At 50.9% G+C, this 22835-nt stretch overlaps 1 protein-coding gene across 1 annotated transcript in view; it reads right to left on the reverse strand.

The window, feature by feature from the left end:
* QSOX2 (quiescin sulfhydryl oxidase 2) overlaps positions 1 to 22835 on the reverse strand; it is an 81129-nt gene that overhangs the window by 41120 nt on the left and 17174 nt on the right. The window contains exons 4-8 of the mRNA XM_088461424.1: positions 17654 to 17762; positions 3419 to 3509; positions 2983 to 3128; positions 1210 to 1353; positions 864 to 993 (exon numbers count right to left, since the gene is read on the reverse strand). Coding sequence (XP_088317550.1) covers positions 864 to 993; positions 1210 to 1353; positions 2983 to 3128; positions 3419 to 3509; positions 17654 to 17762 — 620 coding nt within the window. The remainder of the gene's footprint in view (positions 1 to 863; positions 994 to 1209; positions 1354 to 2982; positions 3129 to 3418; positions 3510 to 17653; positions 17763 to 22835) is intronic.

The raw sequence follows: 22835 nt of genomic DNA on the forward strand, positions 1-22835 counted from the left end.
ATATCTGTACAGCAGTGTTATATTACATAACGCCATGTATAACCTGTATATATAGTGATATCTGTACAGCAGTGTTATATTACATAACGCCATGTATAACCTGTATATATAGTGATATCTGTACAGCAGTGTTATATTACATAACGCCATGTATAACCTGTATATATAGTGATATCTGTACAGCAGTGTTATATTACATAACGCCATGTATAACCTGTATATATAGTGATATCTGTACAGCAGTGTTATATTACATAACGTCATGTATAACCTGTATATATAGTGATATCTGTACAGCAGTGTTATATTACATAACGCCATGTATAACCTGTATATATAGTGATATCTGTACAGCAGTGTTATATTACATAACGCCATGTATAACCTGTATATATAGTGATATCTGTACAGCAGTGTTATATTACATAACGCCATGTATAACCTGTATATATAGTGATATCTGTACAGCAGTGTTATATTACATAACGCCATGTATAACCTGTATATATAGCGATATCTGTACACACGGTGAATAAGCCTTTGTATCACTATTTGGTTGGTGTCTCCAATTGTCCGTACACCTTGCAGTAGGGAGCACGTTGTCTTATCAGGGTACGCGTTTGTCCTAAAGACCCATCACTACACCCTACCAACACTTCTGCCATATTACCCCATTTCTACAAAGCTGGATCTGCGCTATACATCCGCCTGTCGCTATTATGTCACATGACAGCAGCTAATCGCGTCCTGTCAAGAAGAGTTTGGTGACTCAGCGCCAGGGATTAGATTTTGCGGAATGAGAGAGAACCCCCCCGCCCCGTCCCCCCGCACAGATCCCAGCAGTCCTATGCGAGTAAACGCACCTTGTACAGGATGGTAACAAAATCCTTGAAGGTTTTCAGCTTTTCTCCTTCCAGGGTGCGGTGTGTAGCCAGCTCCACCCGCAGCAGATAGTGCAATCCTGATTCCAGGTCTGCGGTGTACAATCGGGACCTATAGAACGAGAGCGCAGCCAGATGAGGACACGGGGCCGCGTTTCATCTCACCGCCATTACTAAGAGGCGAGACTGCCTGTAACACATCATCTATGTACGTCTATTACTGGGGGATTTATTTAGGGATATTTCTTACTCATCACTATTTCAGGATTTAAAAAACAACAAAACATTTCAGTGCGCAGTCCGGCTGTGCTTTGTGCGGAGTCCTTACTTATCATGGTCCTTCCAGGGCACTTCCTTCTCCTCGTCCTTCTTAACGAGTTCGGGTTGAGGCGCAATATGCGTCCCCGCCTTTCTCCGTACGTTAGGGAGAGACTTCAGATGAGATGAGATCACCGAGCGCAGAGGTTTTACGCTGTCAGGATGAAGGAAGAAGTCTGAGAATTTATTTATATCAACTCACAGAACAGCTCTGGGCCTAAATATATCCGCACCCCACGGGGAATTCCCATATATAATAATAATAATAATAATAATATAATACTACAGGAGGAACACTATGATCAGGTGTGTGTGTGTGTGTGTGTGTGTGTGTGTGTGTGCCCCCCCCCCCCGCTATAACACAGTGACAGTTACTATAGGAGGAACACTATGATCAGGTGTGTGTGTGTGTGTGTGTGTGTGTGTGCGCCCCCTCCCCGCTATAACACAGTGACAGTTACTATAGGAGGAACACTATGATCAGGTCTGTGCGTGTGTGTGTGTGTGTGTGTGTGTGTGTGTGTGTGTGTGTGTGTCCCCCCCCCCCCCCGCCGCTATAACACAGTTACAGTAGTTACTTAGGTTTGTAGGAACTTGCTGGTTACCAGGTAGGAGACCCTGGGGTCTATTTACTAAGCTGTGTTAGGAGACAGATGGAAAGTGATAAGGTACCAGCCAATCAGTTCCCAACTGTTATCTCACAGGCTGTGTTTGAAAAATGACAATTAGGAGCTGATTGGCTGGTACCTTATCACTTTCCACTCTATCGCCTAATACTGTTTAGTAAATAGACGACCCTATCACTATAATGGGATATAGTCGGTGAGAATTTGAATTAGGCACAAGTGGGAGGGTTATGGTCAAGTTGCAGGGGCGGAATTAGGGTTTGGCTGCGGGAGGGGAGGGTTAAAACACTTACTGCAGGTGTCCGGATTTGCCGCTGGTGTTAACAGGATCGTGTACCCAACCGCCTATCCTAACCAATCCATGCATCTCCTGCAGGCACCTAGGTACTTACCGGCTAACCAATCCATGCATCTCCTGCAGGCACCTAGGTACTTACCGGCTAACCAATCCATGCGTCTCCTACAGGCACCTAGGTACTTACCAGCTAACCAATCCATGAGTCTCCTACGGGCACCTAGGTACTTACGGGCTATCCAATCCATGTCTCTCCTACAGGCACCTAGGTACTTACCGGCTAACCAATCAATGTCTCTCCTGCAGGCACCTAGGTACTTACCGGCTAACCAATCCATGCGTCTCCTACAGGCACCTAGGTACTTACTGGCTAACCAATCCATGTCTCTCCTACAGGCACCTAGGTACTTACCGGCTAACCAATCCATGTCTCTCCTACAGGCACCTAGGTACTTACCGGCTAACCAATCCATGCGTCTCCTACAGGCACCTAGGTACTTACCAGCTAACCAATCCATGAGTCTCCTACGGGCACCTAGGTACTTACGGGCTATCCAATCCATGTCTCTCCTACAGGCACCTAGGTACTTACCGGCTAACCAATCAATGTCTCTCCTACAGGCACCTAGGTACTTACCGGCTAACCAATCCATGCGTCTCCTACAGGCACCTAGGTACTTACTGGCTAACCAATCCATGTCTCTCCTACAGGCACCTAGGTACTTACCGGCTAACCAATCCATGTCTCTCCTATAGGCACCTAGGTACTTACCGGCTAACCAATCCATGCGTCTCCTGCAGGCACCTAGGTACTTACCGGCTATCCAATCCATGCGTCTCCTGCAGGCACCTAGGTACTTACCGGCTAACCAATCCATGTGTGGTGTTCGGGTAGATCAGATAACAGGAAGGAACGTCCATAATCCCGAGTTTGTCTAACGCGGCTTTGTCTGAATTCAGCGCTCTCCGTACCACAATGTTTTCATACGGAATCAGGTCTAACATCACCTGGAGGAAGAAACCGCAGCGTAAGATAAGTGCGCACCGTGAGAGAGCGCTTCGGGACAAAGTGGAATCTATTCATAGTTATTGCTGTTACTACAACGGAATGGGCAGCGCATATTTTATGTTCGGCGGCCTCTAAGTCGTCCTGATATTTAAACTCCATGATATAGTAAATATCTAATATCACAATCCCTTACTTGTGAGTTATGGACACATCGGCCTGACCTGCATGATAATCGGGGAGTGGGAGATATTCAAAAAAAGAAAAGAGAAACAGAGAATGACGAACGCACCTCTCGACCAACATACGACTCCTCGCTCTCGAAGATGATGGCCGTGTAATGCGGCTGTGTCTGGCGCAGGACAGAGGCGACGTCACTGAGGCTGGAAAGCGAGTAACATTATACAGAAATGTAATTAGTACATCATTGTATAACTACAGCGAATGACAAAACGTCGCTCACATGTTACACACTGTACCATTACTACAAGCGGGAGGTCTATGGAGAAGATATTACACACTGTACCATTACTACAAGCGGGAGATCTATGGAGAAGATATTACACACTGTACCATTACTACAAGCGGGAGATCTATGGAGAAGATATTACACACTGTACCATTACTACAAGCGGGAGGTGTATGGAGAAGATATTACACACTGTACCATTACTACAAGCGGGAGGCCTATGGAGAAGATATTACACACTGTACCATTACTACAAGCGGGAGATCTATGGAGAAGATATTACACACTGTACCATTACTACAAGCGGGAGGTGTATGGAGAAGATATTACACACTGTACCATTACTACAAGCGGGAGATCTATGGAGAAGATATTACACACTGTACCATTACTACAAGCGGGAGATCTATGGAGAAGATATTACACACTGTACCATTACTACAAGCGGGAGGTCTATGGAGAAGATAACAAGAGATATGGTAAGAACTTACCTTTGTTATCTCTGTTTCTACGAAGTCCATAGGGTCCACAGGGTTGACCTTGGGGTATAGGTTGGGAACCAAATCCGGGCACCACGCAGTTAAAGCTTTTAGCTCCCAGGATGCACTGGGTCCACTCTCCCTATAACCCCACCCCCAAGCCAGAGGCACCTCAGTTTGTAAGTAGCCAAAGGCCGGAGGAGGAGAGAAAAAGAGAGAGAAAACTGGAACACTCAATAACCATACTCACAGAAATGGGAGACGGAAAACCGGTGACCAGCCACACAGCCCATATGAAGCCAGGTGCGTCAGGGCGGGCGCCCTGTGGACCCTATGGACTTCGTAGAAACAGAGATAACAAAGGTAAGTTCTTACCATATCTCTTGTTTTCTACTTCAGGGTCCATAGGGGGTCCACAGGGTTGACCTTGGGGATGTCCCAAAGCAGTTCAACCAAGGGTGGGGACGCTCCTGTGCTGAGAGGAGAATCCGTCGCCACAAAGGAAGCATCCTGAGAGGCAAAGGAAACCAATGCCTAGAACCTTAAAAAGGTGTGGACAGAAGACCACGTGGCCACCTAGTAAGGCAAAACAGCCGAGGCGCCACAGCGAGCCGCACACGAGGGTCACATGGCCCGAGAAAAAACAAGCATCAACAACAGGAAGGCCTACCCATGGGTAGGCCCCTGAGGAAGACCTACGAGGCCATCCAGCCAACATTTGGTTATAGGCCGGCCATCCTTTCCTGTGAAAACCAGAAATCTCAGACCACCAATAAGGAGTCCGATTTCCGTAAGGAACCTGAACGGATCATATAAATCCAAAGAGGCCAGACCACAGTCAATGAGGCCACACCAGCCGAGAGGACTGGGGACAGAATGGCCGTACCATAAGTTCCAGAATAATAAGGAACCTGAAAACCACTAAGACGAAACACAGGGCGAGAGCAACTCCCACCCTGACATGATGCCCTCCAGAAGAGGGAGCCACATGAGAACGCTCCCAATTCAGACACTCTCCTGGTTGATATAAACACCCTGAGAGAAAGAGAGAGCCTAAGCAATAGACCATGTAATGGCTATCACAACCAGCGGTTCCATTGACTGTCCCCGGAGGTAACGAAGAACCACTACTTACTCCCAAGGAGTCCCTAGGGAGGACAAATGGAGGCATAATCAAGAAAACACTCCAAAGGATGAACTGGATACCAGAGTGGAGCAATTCCATATCTTAACCATACTGACAGTGTAGAGATCCGCACTGTCAGGAAGACCAGGCCAAGTGTGAAACCCAAGCCAGCCGGAAGGAATGCCAGAATATCTGGAAATCCTGGACACCGGAGGATTGCATCGACAGGTACAATACCATAAGATTTATGGCTGCCACAGTTTGTGGTAGGTCCCAGCAAAAGCTGATCCATGTGCTCTAATCATTCCAACGATGACAAAGCCAGGGAAGCCGTAAGACCACTGTAAGGACACAGTCAAAGACAAACGACCCAGGTCCAAGGCAAAACCAAGGACCCTGAGACAACAGGACCGGGCAGTGAAGCATCAGGGATGGAGTATCGATGTAGAGACTCCGAAGATCCAAGTACCCCTGACATCTGGGGCAATCAGGAGCCACCAGCAGGAAAGCATCTCCGTCTCGATTGAAAACACTTCCAAAGACCTCGAGGAAGAAGGGAGACCGGAGAACACAGGTACACAAAGTGGAAGGACCACTTCACCGACAAAGAGTCGCTGAAGGTTGCTTCAGAATCCCCAGAGCTGGACTGTAACACCATAGTGTGATAAAGTCAGAAGGCCATGAGGGTCACCTCAGGGGGGCCCCCCCTGCTCACCAGGAGATGAAACCTCTCTTGGGGAAGAGACTAGTCCCCGGGATGCACGTCGTGACGGCTGAGGACTCCCGCTTCCCAATGGAGAGCTCCTGAAATGAACGCTGCCGAGATGGTCGGGAGGAGACCCTCGGACTATGTCCGAATATGTGACATACCTGTCATTGCCACCCAACGAACAGTGTTGCTAAAAAGGAAGCCACTGTCCTGACCCTGTCGGACTGAACCTTTTCAGGTTCACCGGGAAACAAGAGTTATGCCAGAGTAAGTTAATTGACAGGGTGGAATCGACAGACGTCTAACTGCACTGAAAAGGATTCGATCCAGACACTGTCCATAGCAAAGAAAACCCTGGACGAGATGGCCATAGCCACCCGGACAGGGACCGACTTGCCTCCGGAGAGAGCATCATCGTTTGAACAGTTATCCGACAGAAAAAACTCGTTCCATCTGGAGATGAGCCAATTATGGAAAGGCCTGGAATGGAACTGAGCCCATTCCACCATGCATCCCAGAGTGTAAAGACATCTGTCGACTGCGCAGACAACCATGTACTCCTAATGGAAGAGAGGAGATTCCGTCTTACGCCAGAAGAATTCTCAGATTCTGAGAATCCAGCAGGTATCCTAGATGAAGAATACCCAGAGAGGGATGCAGGGAGGACTTTTTCCCCGTTGATTAAACGACTGCACCCTGAAGAAGCCACAGTCATCCTGACCGGGCCGTAAAGTACCCCGGTGATCCCGCTAAGAGCAGGAGGCCGTCCAGGTACAGGAGCATTGGGATATACTGAACAGAAGAACTGTCAGAAAATCCAAAACGCTGGTAAACCCCTGTGGGGCTGAGGACAGTCCCAACAGGCAGAGCCCGAAAAATTGTAAGTGTTGCTGTGATACAGCAAACCTCAGCCCATGCTGAGGAAAGGTCTCTGTAAGTACCCGTAGGCACGCGTCCTGTATATCCAGTGATACCATAAAGTCCCCAGGTTCCAAACATCGTATGATGGAGCATAGGGATTTCCTCCTGAGCCCAGGTAGCTTTAGGAACTGGTTCAGGGAATTGAGACAAAGAATAGGCCAAAGAGGACCATTCAGCCACCGCACCAGAAAGAAAACAGAACAACCAGTCCCTCACTGAGATAGTGGGGATGGCCTAATTAGCTCCGCTTACCGCAACAACTGCATAGCTTTCTGGATCTGTAAGGCCCTTGTAAAGAGGGCGTACCCTCCTACCCACGTAGCCGCGGCAACTTGACACTAATACCGGGCGAACTGAGAAAATCGGTATCTCCCAGTTGTAGGCCTGTCCCGTCAGACTGAAGAGATATCCGTAGGTTCAGAAGCAGGATCGGCTGGCAGTCCAGGCCTGCTCGGTACTGGATATGTCGGCCCTTGTAGATGCCGACAGTCTACGAAGAAACAGACCTTTAGGCTGACCCAGAGGACAAAAAAGACTTAACAGACTTAGTCTGAGGCCTTGTAGTGGGCATAGCTGAAAGCGGTAAACTTGTCGTTAGTAATACTGCCAATGTTACTACAATCTTGTCAAGGTCAGGACCAAACAATATCAACCCTAAAGATGGTATCTGCACCTCTGCATTCCCAGAGCGCAGCCATAGGGTATTACGGAGGATACAGTCGCAGCTGGAACTCTGAAAGTTAGGAGACTGGTATCCAATATAGGCATTTCCACCTATGACAACAGCATATATTACGTGAGCGACCAAATACATTTGAACCCCCGACGTGCTGGAGGGAAAAAAACGTTACAAATGCATCAACCCAATATGCAATAGTATTAACCAACCATGCTATAGCCATGGTAGGATGGGTAACAACTCCTGAAAGCAAGTATACTGATCTCAGGCAGAGTTACCACCTACGGATCAGAAGAATCCGACCACGCAGGAATGGGATGCGTAGTAACGTCTGTAATCAGACGAGTAACATGCCCATCCACCCCAGGAGGGGCTCGTGATGACCCTCAGGGAATTTGGGACAGGAGGCCAAACACTGTTGTAACACCTCCTATCTGGCAACAGCCAGAGTCCCGCTATGCGATCCACCCGCTAGTCAGCAACAGGGAACCCGAAGGCACGCAATACTGAGGGTGTATGATACAGGTGCAGGTCAACATTCACTCTAACCAGAATGGACCTGCTACCAGCCCTAAAGCAGGGATAATAATACCTGAAATAGGCTTCCCCCCGTGTAAGAGGGAAAGAGCCCCAAACAGTACCCAGTTCACGGCAGAGCCAACTGGGAAGTAACCACAGGGCGTCAACCACGCCAATTAGCGTTTCGTAGAAAACGACGACATCCACCCAGGGTGGCTGTTGTGGTAATCCCTGCAAGGGGAATGACAGACTATTGTGGCACCAGGGGGAATTCATATACTGCGAAAAACCCCTGCAGGGAGCGGTAGTCTGTGTCACAGGGGAAGAGTGCAAGAAGCTGCGAGATACCCTGAGATGAAAAGGGCAGTATGGTGAAGTAACTCCAAGTGAGGTACAACAATGGGGCCCGCCCGGCGATCCGCAATTGAGAGGATCCCAAGAAAACAAACCGCCCAAGGGGGTCGTGAAAGAGGCCAGCACCAGATGACGCCACATACAGAACCCTTTATGAGTCAAATCCTCCGCACTAACACCTGCAGCACATGGCTTGCAGGATAGTAAAAATGGGTGCAGTATAACGCTGTATCTCCTGGTCAGACATATCTGACCAATCTTGGCGGAAATATTAAGCAGCGCTATACTGGTCCTGACTGATGCCAAAAATTAGCTGCAGGGACCCATTTTCAGCGTATGCAACACACAGTTCCATCTAAAATATGGCAACGTGCAGCACGCAACAGTATGTGACAAACCACACAAATATTAACAAGTATATAAATGTGAGGTCTCAGAACCACCCTAAGTACAGCTGTATTAGGGCAGATAAAGAAAAGGGATAGATATACACTGACAGGTGAGAGAATAAAGTACAGTCAGCACTAGCATAAGTCACATACAATGCAGATATATACATATATACATAAACATGTCATATAATATACTGCACTATTACACTGCATTCAACTGCCCAGATTCAGTGTCTGGGAAGGCTACAGCGCTGTGTACACTGACCTGATGGTGAGGTACGCAGGGGGACTGGACTCACTGCCATCTCCGGAGATTTCTGCTGCACCACAGAGATAAAATGGCCGCTGGAGACCTCAGAAGAAGCGTGGCCCGCGGAGGAAGCAGCTCAGCGACGCCAGACTATGGATACTGAAAGGCGCGCTGAGCTGAGGGGAGGAGCCGCTGTAACAGGGAAGGCTGCCTCCCCTGGCCGGCTATTAACCCCTGGGACGCCGGCTCCCTGCACCGATCGTTAAGTCCCTGGTGGTCTAGTGGACACACGGGGTATGGGGGGCCCGCCGCCACTGCCGGCGCCTCCGGTCTGTCCCCTGAGACCGGAGGCACAGGACTGCATTTGAAATGCGTGGATCACCGCAAGCGGTGATCCGCGACCTTACCTGCTCCCCGTGGATCCAGCAGCAGTCCTGGGCGCCCACAGAGTCCGGCTAGTACAGACTCTGGGATCCCGCTGAGATCCCCAGATCTGTACTGGCGTCTCAGCGCCAGCGGGGTGACGGAGCGGCAGCTTAGACGTCCTATGGACAGTCCAACGCTGCCGCTCTGAAGAGTCCAAAGTCCATGGAAAAAACTTTGTCCCTAAAAAAATAAAATAAGCTTAGGGGCTGCTAATCAGCTCCCCCTGCGCTAACGGTGACCCGACTCCGGCCGGGCACCAACTTAAACTGAGGTGCCTCTGGCTTGGGGGTGGGGTTATAGGGAGAGTGGACCCAGTGCATCCTGGGAGCTAAAAGCTTTAACTGCGTGGTGCCGGGATTTGGTTCCCAACCTATACCCCAAGGTCAACCCTGTGGACCCCCTATGGACCCTGAAGTAGAAATTACACACTGTACCATTACTACAAGCGGGAGGTCTATGGAGAAGATATTACACACTGTACCATTACTACAAGCGGGAGGTCTATGGAGAAGATATTACACACTGTACCATTACTACAAGCGGGAGGTCTATGGAGAAGATATTACACACTGTACCATTACTACAAGCGGGAGATCTATGGAGAAGATATTACACACTGTACCATTACTACAAGCGGGAGATCTATGGAGAAGATATTACACACTGTACCATTACTACAAGCGGGAGGTATATGGAGAAGATATTACACACTGTACCATTACTACAAGCGGGAGATCTATGGAGAAGATATTACACACTGTACCATTACTACAAGCGGGAGGTCTATGGAGAAGATATTACACACTGTACCATTACTACAAGCGGGAGGTCTATGGAGAAGATATTACACACTGTACCATTACTACAAGCGGGAGGTATATGGAGAAGATATTACACACTGTACCATTACTACAAGCGGGAGGTCTATGGAGAAGATATTACACACTGTACCATTACTACAAGCGGGAGGTCTATGGAGAAGATATTACACACTGTACCATTACTACAAGCGGGAGATCTATGGAGAAGATATTACACACTGCACCATTACTACAAGCGGGAGGTCTATGGAGAAGATAACAAGAGATATGGTAAGAACTTACCTTTGTTATCTCTGTTTCTACGAAGTCCATAGGGTCCACAGGGTTGACCTTGGGGTTATAGCTGGAACAGGATCCATGGGCACCACACAGTTAAGCTTTTAGCTCCCAGGATGCACTTGGGTCCTCCTCTATACCCCGCCCCCGAGCCACAGGCACCCCAGTTGGTAAGCAGCCTAGGCCGGAGGAGAATATGGAACAGAGAGAAGGAAGACTGGAACACACAAGAAACCATACTCACAGCAATAGGAGACGGAAAACCGGTGACCAGCCACACAGCCCATTTGAAGCCAGGTGCGTCAGGGCGGGCGCCCTGTGGACCCTATGGACTTCGTAGAAACAGAGATAACAAAGGTAAGTTCTTACCATATCTCTTGTTTTCTACTTCAGGGTCCATAGGGGGTCCACAGGGTTGACCTTGGGGATGTCCCAAAGCAGTACAACTAAGGGCGGGGACGCTCCTGTGCTGAAAGGAGTACCCGGCGCCCAAAGGATGCATCCTGAGAGGCAAAGGTGTCAAACGCATAGAACCTCAAAAACGTTTGAATTGAAGACCAAGTGGCCGCCCTACACAGCTGAACAGCAGAAGCGCCACGTCTAGCAGCCCAAGAGGGACCCACAGAACGAGTGGAATGAGCCTTAACAGAGGCTGGCACAGGTAAGCCCTCCTGTGCATAAGCCTCACAAATAACGGAACGAAGCCAACGGGCTAACGTTTGTTTGTTGGCAGGCCAACCCCTCTTGTGAAAACCAAAGAGGATAAACAAGGAATCAGACTTCCTAACCGAAGCCGTCCGGTCTACATAAATTCTAAGCGCCCGGACCACATCTAAGGAAGTCTCACCAGCTGAAAGATCAGGGGACTGAAAAGCTGGCACAACAAGTTCCTGATTAATATGGAACTTCGAGACCACTTTGGGCAAAAACTCAGGACGAGTGCGGAGCACCGCTCTGTCCTGGTGAAAAATTAGGAAAGGAGGGCGACAGGAAAGCGCCCCCAATTCAGACACCCTCCTGGCCGAAGCAATTGCCAGGAGAAAAACCGTCTTAAATGTCAGCCACTTGAGCTCCACCGCCTCAAGAGGCTCAAACGGAGGACCCTGCAGGACCCGTAGCACCACCGCCAAGTCCCAAGGAGCCACCGGAGGCACAAAGGGAGGCTGGATCCTGATAACACCTTGGAAAAAGGTGTGAACGTCTGGTAGTATTGCAATCCGCCGTTGAAACCACACGGACAAGGCGGACACATGAACCTTCAGAGATGCAAGGCGTAAGCCGAGATCCAATCCTGACTGAAGAAATTCCAAGATCCTAGAAACTCGGAACACCTGAGGATCATAAAGTCTGGACTCACACCACTGAAAGTAAGTGTGCCACACTCTGTGATAAATCCGTGCTGAAGCAGGCTTGCGTGCCCTGAGCATCGTACCAATAACCGAACTGGAGAAGCCCCGCGACCTCAAGACGGCTGTCTCAAGAGCCACGCCGTCAAAGACAGCCGACCCAGATCCGGGTAAAGGCAGGGCCCCTGAGACAACAGGTCCCGACGTTGAGGAAGAAGGTACGGAACGTCGATGGAGAGGCTCCTCAGATCGGAGTACCAAGGACGTCTGGGCCAGGCCGGAGCTACCAGCACGAGCATGCCGCCGTCCTGCTTGAATTTCCGCAGAACCCGAGGAAGCAGGGATATCGGAGGAAACAGATACGCCAGGTGAAACGTCCATGTCAGCGACAGCGCGTCCACCAGACTTGCACCTGCGTCTCTTGTCCTTGACCCGTAAACGGGCAACTTGTGATTGTGACGGGAGGCCATCAAGTCCAGCTCCGGCAGTCCCCACCTGTCCACGAGTAGCTGAAACACCTCTGGGTGAAGCGACCATTCCCCGGGATGCACGTCGTGACGGCTGAGGAAGTCCGCCTCCCAATTGAGGACTCCGGGGATGAAGACCGCCGAGATCACTGGAATGTGACCCTCCGCCCAAGACAGGATACGAGACACCTCCGACATCGCTGCCTGACTGCGAGTTCCGCCTTGGTGATTGATATACGCCACCGTGGTGGCGTTGTCGGACTGCACCTGTACCGCCCTTCCGTGAAGAGCGGGGCCGGACGACTGCAGGGCCTTGTATACTGCCCGCAGTTCCAGGATGTTGATGGGGAGAAGTGCTTCTTCCGCTGACCAACGACCCTGAAGCGACAAAGAGCCGGTCACTGCCCCCCAACCCCGGAGACTGGCATCCGTCGTGAGCAGGACCCAGTCCGGGACCCAAAATGGGCGCCCCTCGACCAGATGAGCTGTCTGAAGCCACCAAGCCAAAGATAGCCGAACGTCCGGAGACAACACCAGCACCTGAGAGCGGATCCGGTGAGGTAACCCGTTCCATTCTGATAGAATCAGCCCCTGCAGGGGCCGGGAATGGAACTGGGCAAATTCCACCATGTCGAATGTCGACACCATGGACCCCAGAACTCTCATAGCCGAATGGACCGACAGGCGGCAACGGCTCAGGCAACTGCGTATCCGCAGCTGTAGTGAGGCGACCTTCTCCGGAGTCAGGAAGATCCTTTGCTGACGCGAATCCAGCAGGGCTCCCAAATGAACCATCCGCTGTGATGGAATCAGGGAGGACTTTTTCCAATTTATCAACCACCCGTGTGCTTGCAGGCAAGCGATCGTCAGGTGGAGATGTTGAAGCAGTACCTCCGGGGAGCTCGCCAGCAACAGGAGGTCGTCCAGGTACGGCAGCAGCCGTACATTCTGGTTCCGAAGATGTGCGGCCATGACCGCCATAATCTTCGTGAACACCCTCGGTGCCGTGGAGAGACCAAAGGGTAGCGCCCGGAACTGATAGTGGTGTTGAAGGATAGCGAACCTCAGATACCGCTGGTGTGAAGATGCTATCGGAACATGGAGGTAGGCGTCCTGGATGTCCAGGGACACCATGTAATCCCCCGGTTCCATCGCCAGAATGATGGAACGTAACGTTTCCATCCTGAACTTGGGAACTCTGAGGAATTTGTTCAGAGACTTCAAGTTGAGGATAGGGCGATGAGAACCATTGGGTTTCTGCACCAGAAACAGAGACGAATAATACCCCGTCCCTCGTTGTGATAGAGGAACGGGAACAATGACCCCTGCTTTCAGCAAGGACTCTATAGCCTCCTGAACCTGTAACGCCTTGGTCTTGTCCTGAGAAGGACTTGTGCAGAAAAACTGGTGGGGTGGTCTGTGCCGAAAAGACAGGGCGTACCCCTGGGAGACCACTTCTCGAACCCAGGCATCCGTGGTGGTATTGTGCCAGCACTGGGCAAATAGAAGAAGTCGGCCTCCCACTCTGAGGTCCCCCAGAGGGAGGCCCGTCCCATCAGGCCGCAGGTTTATCTTCCTGCTTGGAAGAAGGGCGCCGAGCACTCCAGGCTTGCTTCTTGGGTTTAGAGGCCGTCTTACTCGCAGACTGTCTCGGGAAGGACTGACCTTTCGCCTTACCCTGAACCCGAAAGGAACGAAAAGCCGAACTCCGAACCTTAGCAGGCAGTGCCGCCGAAGGGAGGAAGGCCAACTTGGATTTAGCCAGGGTGTCCACTATTTTGTCCAAGTCCGGACCAAATAGTAATTCCCCATTGAAAGGTAAGGCCTCCAGACCTTTCTTTGAATCAGAGTCCGCTCTCCAGGACCGCAACCATAAGGATCGGCGGGCAGACACCGCTGCAGCCGATACCCGCGAGGTCAGCAGACTAGCATCTAAAGAAGCTTCTCCAATGTAAGAAGCGGCGTCCCTCATTTGTCCCAACAACGCCCGCTGGACATCCGGAGCGTCGTCCGGGAAGGTATCTTCCAATGCATTGGCCCACCCCTCAATGGCCTTGGCCACCCAGGAAATGGCCATGGACGGTCGGGCCACCGCCCCGGAGAGGGAGTAAATAGACTTTAAGCAAGTCTCAACTTTCCTGTCCGTGGGATCCTTCAGCGAGGATATCGACGGTAATGGTAAGGTGGCGCCCCGAGTTAAACGGGTGACATGGGAATCCACCGCCGGTGGAGTTTCCCATTTTTTACAATGTGCCTCAGGGAAGGGGTAATTAGAAGCCAACCGCTTCTGAGGAAGGAATCTCTTACTGGGCGCCTGCCAAGCTACCGCCATATGATCCGTCAACTGATCAGACAGGGGAAACACCGCAGAAGCCACCTTAGTTTTTTTGAAACTAGGAAACTTCGACCTAGGAACCGGTGCCTCATCCTCTATAAGAAGAATAGCTCGCACCGCCCTAACTAGTGCTCGCACATTAATGGACGACTTGGTATCCATTTCCTGGACCGAGGCGTCCGAGTCAGTGTCATCAGGGACCTCCCCATCATCTGAGGAACCCTCTGAGTCCGATACCTGAGCAGCCCGTGCCATGAGTGGGCGTTTAGAAATCCTAGAAGGCATGTCAGTCTGCAACATTGACTGAAAAGCCGAGGAAGCGGCCGCCAAATTTTGCACGGAGTTGGAGAGCACATCCACCCATGGTGGAGGCGTCGCCATAGGGGCCTGAAAAGGTACCACAGGCTGCTGCGGCACAGGGGAAGCCTGTATATACATAGGCAACCCCCCAAAGGGACCAACTGATTGAGACCCAGGAGGACTCCGCAATAACTGCGGGACACCCGGGGAATGGGGGATGGTCGGCTGGGGCACCGCCCTAGTAGGGAGAGCAGTCGGGACCGACAGACGGTCCGCAATAGACACCAGCACTTGAGAAAACATCGCCCACGGTGGTTCCTGCACCAGAGAAGGTCTGGATGGGCCAGGAGCCACCTGGCATCGACTACACAGGCCATCCTGTGACAAATCCTCCCTATCTACTCCTGCAGAACAGCGTCCGCAGGAGGCCAACACCGGAGCCACTGAGCGCTCAACCTCCTCGTCTGACATGACAGAATATATTATATATCTGGCACCAGGGTAGAAGTAAAACGCACTCACCGGTGTGCTGAACAACAGCCCACAATATGGCACTGAGTAGCACACAACTGTATGTGACGGACCTCACAAATACGTGATCTATATAAGTGAGGTCAGTAGAAACGCCCCTCCCCCACACACCTGCAGGGCTTGTAGGAGAAGTAAAGGGATAGGTATAAGCTGACAGTAAGCGGAAAATAAGCACAGACAGGCAGCACTAGCAAAAAGTCACATACCATGCAGAAGATATACTCACTGCACCTTTACACTACAATCAACCTGCCCAGATTCAGTGTCTGGGAGGGCTATAGTGCTGTGTACGCTGTCCTTAATCAGGGGAGAGGTACACAGGGGGACCGGTCCGCGTGCTCCCTGAGATCTGCGCTGCCACTGGGAAAATGGCCGCTGGAGACCTCAGAGGAGGAGTGGCCGAGGAATCTGCAGCTCAGCGACGCCAGACTGCGTGCTGAAAGGCGCGCTGAGCTGAGGGGAGGAGCCGCTGACAGGGAAGGCTTCCTCCCCTGGCTGGCCATTAACCCCAGGGATGCTGGCTTCCCGCTTGCCGGTTATCCCTGGTGGTCTAGTGGTCCCACGGGTTATGGGGGGGGGCCCGCCGCCACTGCCAGCAGCCTCCGGTCTGTCCCCCGGACCGGAGGCTAAAGGACTGCATTTAAGGCATTCCGCGCGCCGCCGCTAGCCAGCGACGCGCGGCTTACCTGAATCCCCGGCGACTCCGGCAGCAGTCCTGGGAGGTAGACAGAGTCCGGCTAGTACGGACTCTGCCCTCCCGCCGCGATCCCCAGATCAGTACTAGCGTCGCGGCGCCAGTCGGGGATCAGAGCGGCAGCGTGGGCGTCTGTACAGACAGCCCTTCGCTGCCGTCTGTAGTAAAAATAGATTAAAAATAAATAAAATTTAACTTAAAATAAAAGCTTTTGGGGGCTGCTCCTGCAGCCCCCCTGCGCGGTGACCGACTCCGGCCGGGCACCAGCTTACACTGGGGTGCCTGTGGCTCGGGGGCGGGGTATAGAGGAGGACCCAAGTGCATCCTGGGAGCTAAAAGCTTAACTGTGTGGTGCCCATGGATCCTGTTCCAGCTATAACCCCAAGGTCAACCCTGTGGACCCCCTATGGACCCTGAAGTAGAAATTACACACTGTACCATTACTACAAGCGGGAGGTCTATGGAGAAGATATTACACACTGTACCATTACTACAAGCGGGAGGTATATGGAGAAGATATTACACACTGTACCATTACTACAAGCGGGAGGTCTATGGAGAAGATATTACACACTGTACCATTACTACAAGCGGGAGGTCTATGGAGAAGATATTACACACTGTACCATTACTACAAGCGGGAGGTCTATGGAGAAGATATTACACACTGTACCATTACTACAAGCGGGAGGTCTATGGAGAAGATATTACACATTGTACCATTACTACAAGCGGGAGATCTATGGAGAAGATATTACACACTGCACCATTACTACAAGCGGGAGATCTATGGAGAAGATATTACACACTGCACCATTACTACAAGCGGGAGGTGTATGGAGAAGATATTACACACTGTACCATTACTACAAGCGGGAGGTGTATGGAGAAGATATTACACACTGTACCATTACTACAAGCGGGAGATCTATGGAGAAGATATTACACACTGTACCATTACTACAAGCGGGAGATCTATGGAGAAGATATTACACACTGTACCATTACTACAAGCGGGAGATCTATGGAGAAGATATTACACCACTATATCATTTTATTCTAAAAAAATATAAAAGGAGAAAAGTAACCGAAATCCATGTGTGTGCGATACGCAATCTGGGACGCGCCAAATCCTCGCCTGGTCCCCAGACATCAGCCATACAGAATGGAAGCCGTAACCTGATTATTATACATAGGAGGCGTCTATGTAATAAGGCCGAACGCTCCGCTTTCCTGCTCTGCATTTCCACCATCTAAGGCTCTGTACACACGGCAGGATCAGCACGCCTCTCCTGAAACACACTGTGCTGCTGTGAATACTCTCAGGATAGGCTGCAGGTTATTCTATCCCCACCCTTTTCAAAACAGGGTACAACATACAATATATGTCCTGGTCATAGAGAAAGACACAATGAACGCAGAGATCTGCTCACCTGATTGGCTGGAGAGACGGACAGGCTGGGGGTCTGTGGTCTATGGGGGAGGCCTGTAGGTAGTCTATAATCACATGTCGGACTGTCTGTACTTCTCTGTCTGCATCTGCTGTAATAGGATAATAGGATGTTACCACTTACCGTCCCTGCCCCCTACCCCCATTACTGCCCCCTCAGTGTATACCCAGCTCACTCACTCTCTCCTGCTGTACTAGGATAATAGGATGTTACCACTTACCGTCCCTGCCCCCTACCCCCATTACTGCCCCCTCAGTGTATACCCAGCTCACTAACTCTCTCCTGCTGTACTAGGATAATAGGATGTTACCACTTACCATCCCTGCCCCCTACCCCCGTTACTGCCCCCTCAGTGTATACCCAGCTCACTCACTCTCTCCTGCTGTACTAGGATAATAGGATGTTACCACTTACCATCCCGGCCCCCTACCCCCGTTACTGCCCCCTCAGTGTATACCCAGCTCTCTCACTCTCTCCAGCTGTACTAGGATAATAGGATGTTACCCCTTACCATCCCTGCCCCCTACCCCCGTTACTGCCCCCTCAGTGTATACCCAGCTCTCTCACTCTCTCCAGCTGTACTAGGATAATAGGATGTTACCCCTTACCATCCCTGCCCCCTACCCCCGTTACTGCCCCCTCAGTGTATACCCAGCTCACTCACTCTCTCCTGCTGTACTAGGATAATAGGATGTTACCACTTACCGTCCCTGCCCCCTACCCCCGTTACTGCCCCCTCAGTGTATACCCAGCTCTCTCACTCTCTCCAGCTGTACTAGGATAATAGGATGTTACCCCTTACCATCCCTGCCCCCTACCCCCGTTACTGCCCCCTCAGTGTATACCCAGCTCACTCACTCTCTCCTGCTGTACTAGGATAATAGGATGTTACCACTTACCGTCCCTGCCCCCTACCCCCGTTACTGCCCCCTCAGTGTATACCCAGCTCACTCACTCTCTCCTGCTGTACTAGGATAATAGGATGTTACCACTTACCATCCCTGCCCCCTACCCCCGTTACTGCCCCCTCAGTGTATACCCAGCTCACTCACTCTCTCCTGCTGTACTAGGATAAAAGGATGTTACCACTTACCATCCCTGCCCCCTACCCCCGTTACTGCCCCCTCAGTGTATACCCAGCTCACTCACTCTCTCCTGCTGTACTAGGATGTTACCACTTATCATCCCTGCCCCCTACCCCCGTTACTGCCCCCTCAGTGTATACCCAGCTCACTCACTCTCTCCTGCTGTAATAGGATAATAGGATGTTACCACTTACCATCCCTACCCCCGTTACTGCCCCCTCAGTGTATACCCAGCTCACTCACTCTCTCCTGCTGTACTAGGATAATAGGATGTTACCACTTACCATCCCTGCCCCCTACCCCCGTTACTGCCCCCTCAGTGTATACCCAGCTCACTCACTCTCTCCTGCTGTACTAGGATAATAGGATGTTACCACTTACCATCACTGCCCCCTACCCCCGTTACTGCCCCCTCAGTGTATACCCAGCTCACTCACTCTCTCCTGCTGTACTAGGATAAAACAAGAGATATGGTAAGAACTTACCTTTGTTATCTCTGTTTCTACGAAGTCCATAGGGTCCACAGGGTTGACCTTGGGGTATAGGTTGGGAACCAAATCCGGGCACCACGCAGTTAAAGCTTTTAGCTCCCAGGATGCACTTGGGTCCACTCTCCCTATAACCCCACCCCCAGCCAGAGGCACCTCAGTTTGTAAGTAGCCAAAGGCCGGAGGAGGAGAAAAAAAGAGAGAAAACTGGAACACTCGATAACCATACTCACAGAAATGGGAGACGGAAAACCGGTGACCAGTCACACAGCCCATTTGAAGCCAGGTGCGTCAGGGCGGGCGCCCTGTGGACCCTATGGACTTCGTAGAAACAGAGATAACAAAGGTAAGTTCTTACCATATCTCTTGTTTTCTACTTCAGGGTCCATAGGGGGTCCACAGGGTTGACCTTGGGGATGTCCCAAAGCAGTTCAACCAAGGGAGGGGACGCTCCTGTGCTGAGAGGAGAATCCGCCGCCAAAAAGGAAGCATCCTGAGAGGCAAAGGAAAACAATGCCTAGAACCTTAAAAAGGTGTAGACAGAAGACCAGGTGGCCACCTAGCAAGGCAAACCAGCCAAGGTGCCACCGCGAGCCACCCACGAGGGTTACATGGCCCGAGAAAAAAAAAAAAAACAAGCAGCAACAACAGAAAGGCCTACCCATGGGTAGGCCCCTGAAGAAGACATACGAGGCCGTCCAGCCAACATATGGCCATAGGCCGGCCATCCTTTCCTGTTAAAACCAGAAATCTCAGACCACCAATAAGGAGTCCGATTTCCGTCAGGAACTTGAATGGATCACATAAATCCACAGAGGCCGGACCACAGTCAATGAGGCCACACCAGCCGAGAGGACTGGGGACTGAATGGCCGCACCATAAGTTCCAGAATAATATGGAACCTGAAAATCACTAAGAAGAAACACAGGGTGAGAGCAACTCACACCCTAACAAGATGCCCTCCAGAAGAGGGAGCCACATGAGAACGCTCCCAATTCCGACACTCACCTGGTTGATATAAACTCCCTGATAGAAAGAGAGAAAGCCAAAGCAATAGACCATGTAATGGCTATTACAACCAGCGGTTCCATTAACTTTCCCCGGAGTTAACGAAGAACCACTACTAACTCCCAAGGAGACCCTAGGGAGGACAAATGGAGGCATAATCCAGAGAACACTCCAAAGGATGAACTGGATATCAGAGCGGAGCAATTCCATAACCTAATCATACTGACAGTGTAGAGATCTGCACTGTCAGGAAGGCCAGGCCGAGGGAGAAACCCAAGCCAGCCGGAAGGAATGCCAGAAAATCTGGAAATCCTGGACACCAGAGGATCGTATTGATAGGTATAATACCATAAGAATTATGGCTGCCACAGATTGTGGTAGGTCCCAGCAAAAGCTGATCCATGTGCTCCAATCATTCCAACGATGACAACGCCATGGAAGCCGTAAGACCACTATAGGGACGTAGTCAAAGACAAACGACCCAGGTCCAAGGCAAACCCCAGGACCCTGAGACAACAGGTCTGGGTAGCGAAGCATCAGGAATGGAGTATCGATGGAGAGACTCCGAAAAACCAAGTACCCCTGACATCTGGGGCAATCAGGAGCCACCAGCAGGAAAGCATCTCTGTCTCTATTGAAACACTTCCCTCGAGGAAGAATGGAGACTGGAGAACACAGGTACGCAAATTGGAAGAACCCCTTCACCGACAAAGAGTCACTGAAGGTTGCTTCAGAATCCCCAGAGTTGGACTGTAACACCATAGTGTGATAGAGTCAGAAGGCCATGAGTGTCACCTCAGGAGGGCCCCCCCCCCCCTGCTCACCAGGAGATGAAACCTCTCTTGGGGAAGAGACTAGTCCCCGGGATGCACGTCGTAACGGCTGAGGACTCCCGCTTCCCAATGGAGAGCACCCGAAATGAACACTGTCGAGATGGTCGGGAGGAGACCCTCAGACAATTCCCGAATGTATGACATACCTGACATTGCCACCCAACGAACAGTATTGCTAAAAAGGAAGCCACTGTTCTGACCCTGTCGGACTGAACTTTTTCGGGTTCACCTGGAAACAAGGGCTATGCCAGAGTGAAGCCCAAGACAGGCTAAAGTTCCAACAAGTTAATTGACAGGGTGGAATCGACAGACATCCAATTGCACTGAAATGGATGCGAACCAGACACTGTCCTTAGCAAAGAATACCCTGGACGAGATGGCCATAGTCACCCGAAAAGGGACCGACTTGCCTCCGGGGAGAGCATCATCGTTTGAACAGTGATCCGACAGAAAAAACTCGTTCCATCTGTAGATAAGCCAATTATGGAAAGGCCTGGAATGGAACTGAGCCCATTCCACCCTTCCAAAGGCAGACACTGAATAGTGGACCATGCATCCCAGAGTGTAAAGACATATGGCGACTGCGCAGACATCCATGTACTCCTAATGGAAGAGTGGAGATGCCGTCTTAAGCCAGAAGAATTCTCAGATTTTGAGAATCCAGCAGGGCTCCTAGGTGAAGAATACCCAGAGAGGGATGCAGGGAGGACTTTTTTCCCCTTGATTAAACGTCTGCACCCTGAAGAACCCACAGTCAACCAGACCCGGCTGTAAAGTACCCCGGTGATCCTGCTAAGAGCAGGAGGCCATCCAGGTACAGGAGCATTGGGATATACTGAACAGAAGAACTGTCAGAAAATCCCAAATGCTGGTAAACCCCTGTGGGGCTGAGATCAGTCCCAACAGGCAGAGCCCGAAAAATCGTAAGTGCTGTGATACAGCAAACCTCAGTCCATGCTGAGGTAAGGTCTCTGTAAGTACCCGTAGGCACGCGTCCTGTATATCCAGTGATACCATAAAGTCCCCGGGTTCCAAACATAGTATGATGGAGCATAGGGATTGCTTCCTGAACCCAGGTAGCTTTAGGAACTGGTTCGGGGAATTGAGACAGAGAATAGGCCAAAGAGGACCATTCAGCCACCGCACCAGAAAGAAAGCAGAACAACCAGTCCCTCGCTGAGAAAGTGGGGATGGCCCAATTAGCTCCGCTTACCGCAACAACTGTATAGCTTTCTGGATTTGTAAGGCCCTGTTCCGAATAAGGGCCTGCGTACCATCACATGGAAATAGGCCGCCTGAGCAAAGAGAGGGCGTACCCTCCTACCCACGTAGCCGCGGCAACTAGACACTAGTACCGGGCAAACTGAGAAATCGCCATCTCCCAGTGGTAGGCCTGTCTCGTCAGGCTGACGATATATCCGTTGGTTCAGAAGCAGGATCGGCTGGCAGTCCAGGCCTGCTCGGAACTGGATATGTCAGCCCTTGTAAAGGCCGACAGTCTATGAAAAAACAGACCTTTAGGCTGACCCAGAGGACAAAAAGACTTAATAGTCTGAGGCCCCGTAGTGAGCATAGCTGACGGCGGGAAATTTGTACTGCCACTGTCAAGGTCAGATATACCCTATAGATGGTATCTGCACCTCTGCATTCCCAGAGCGCAGCCATAGGGTATTACGGAGGATACCGTCGCAGCCGGAACTCTGAAAGTTTGGAGCTGGTATCCAATATAGGCATGTCCACCTATGACAAC

Source organism: Taudactylus pleione, unplaced genomic scaffold (genome assembly GCF_031769625.1).
Source record: "Taudactylus pleione unplaced genomic scaffold, aTauple2 ptg001045l, whole genome shotgun sequence".
In the NCBI taxonomy this organism is placed as follows: domain Eukaryota; kingdom Metazoa; phylum Chordata; class Amphibia; order Anura; family Myobatrachidae; genus Taudactylus; species Taudactylus pleione.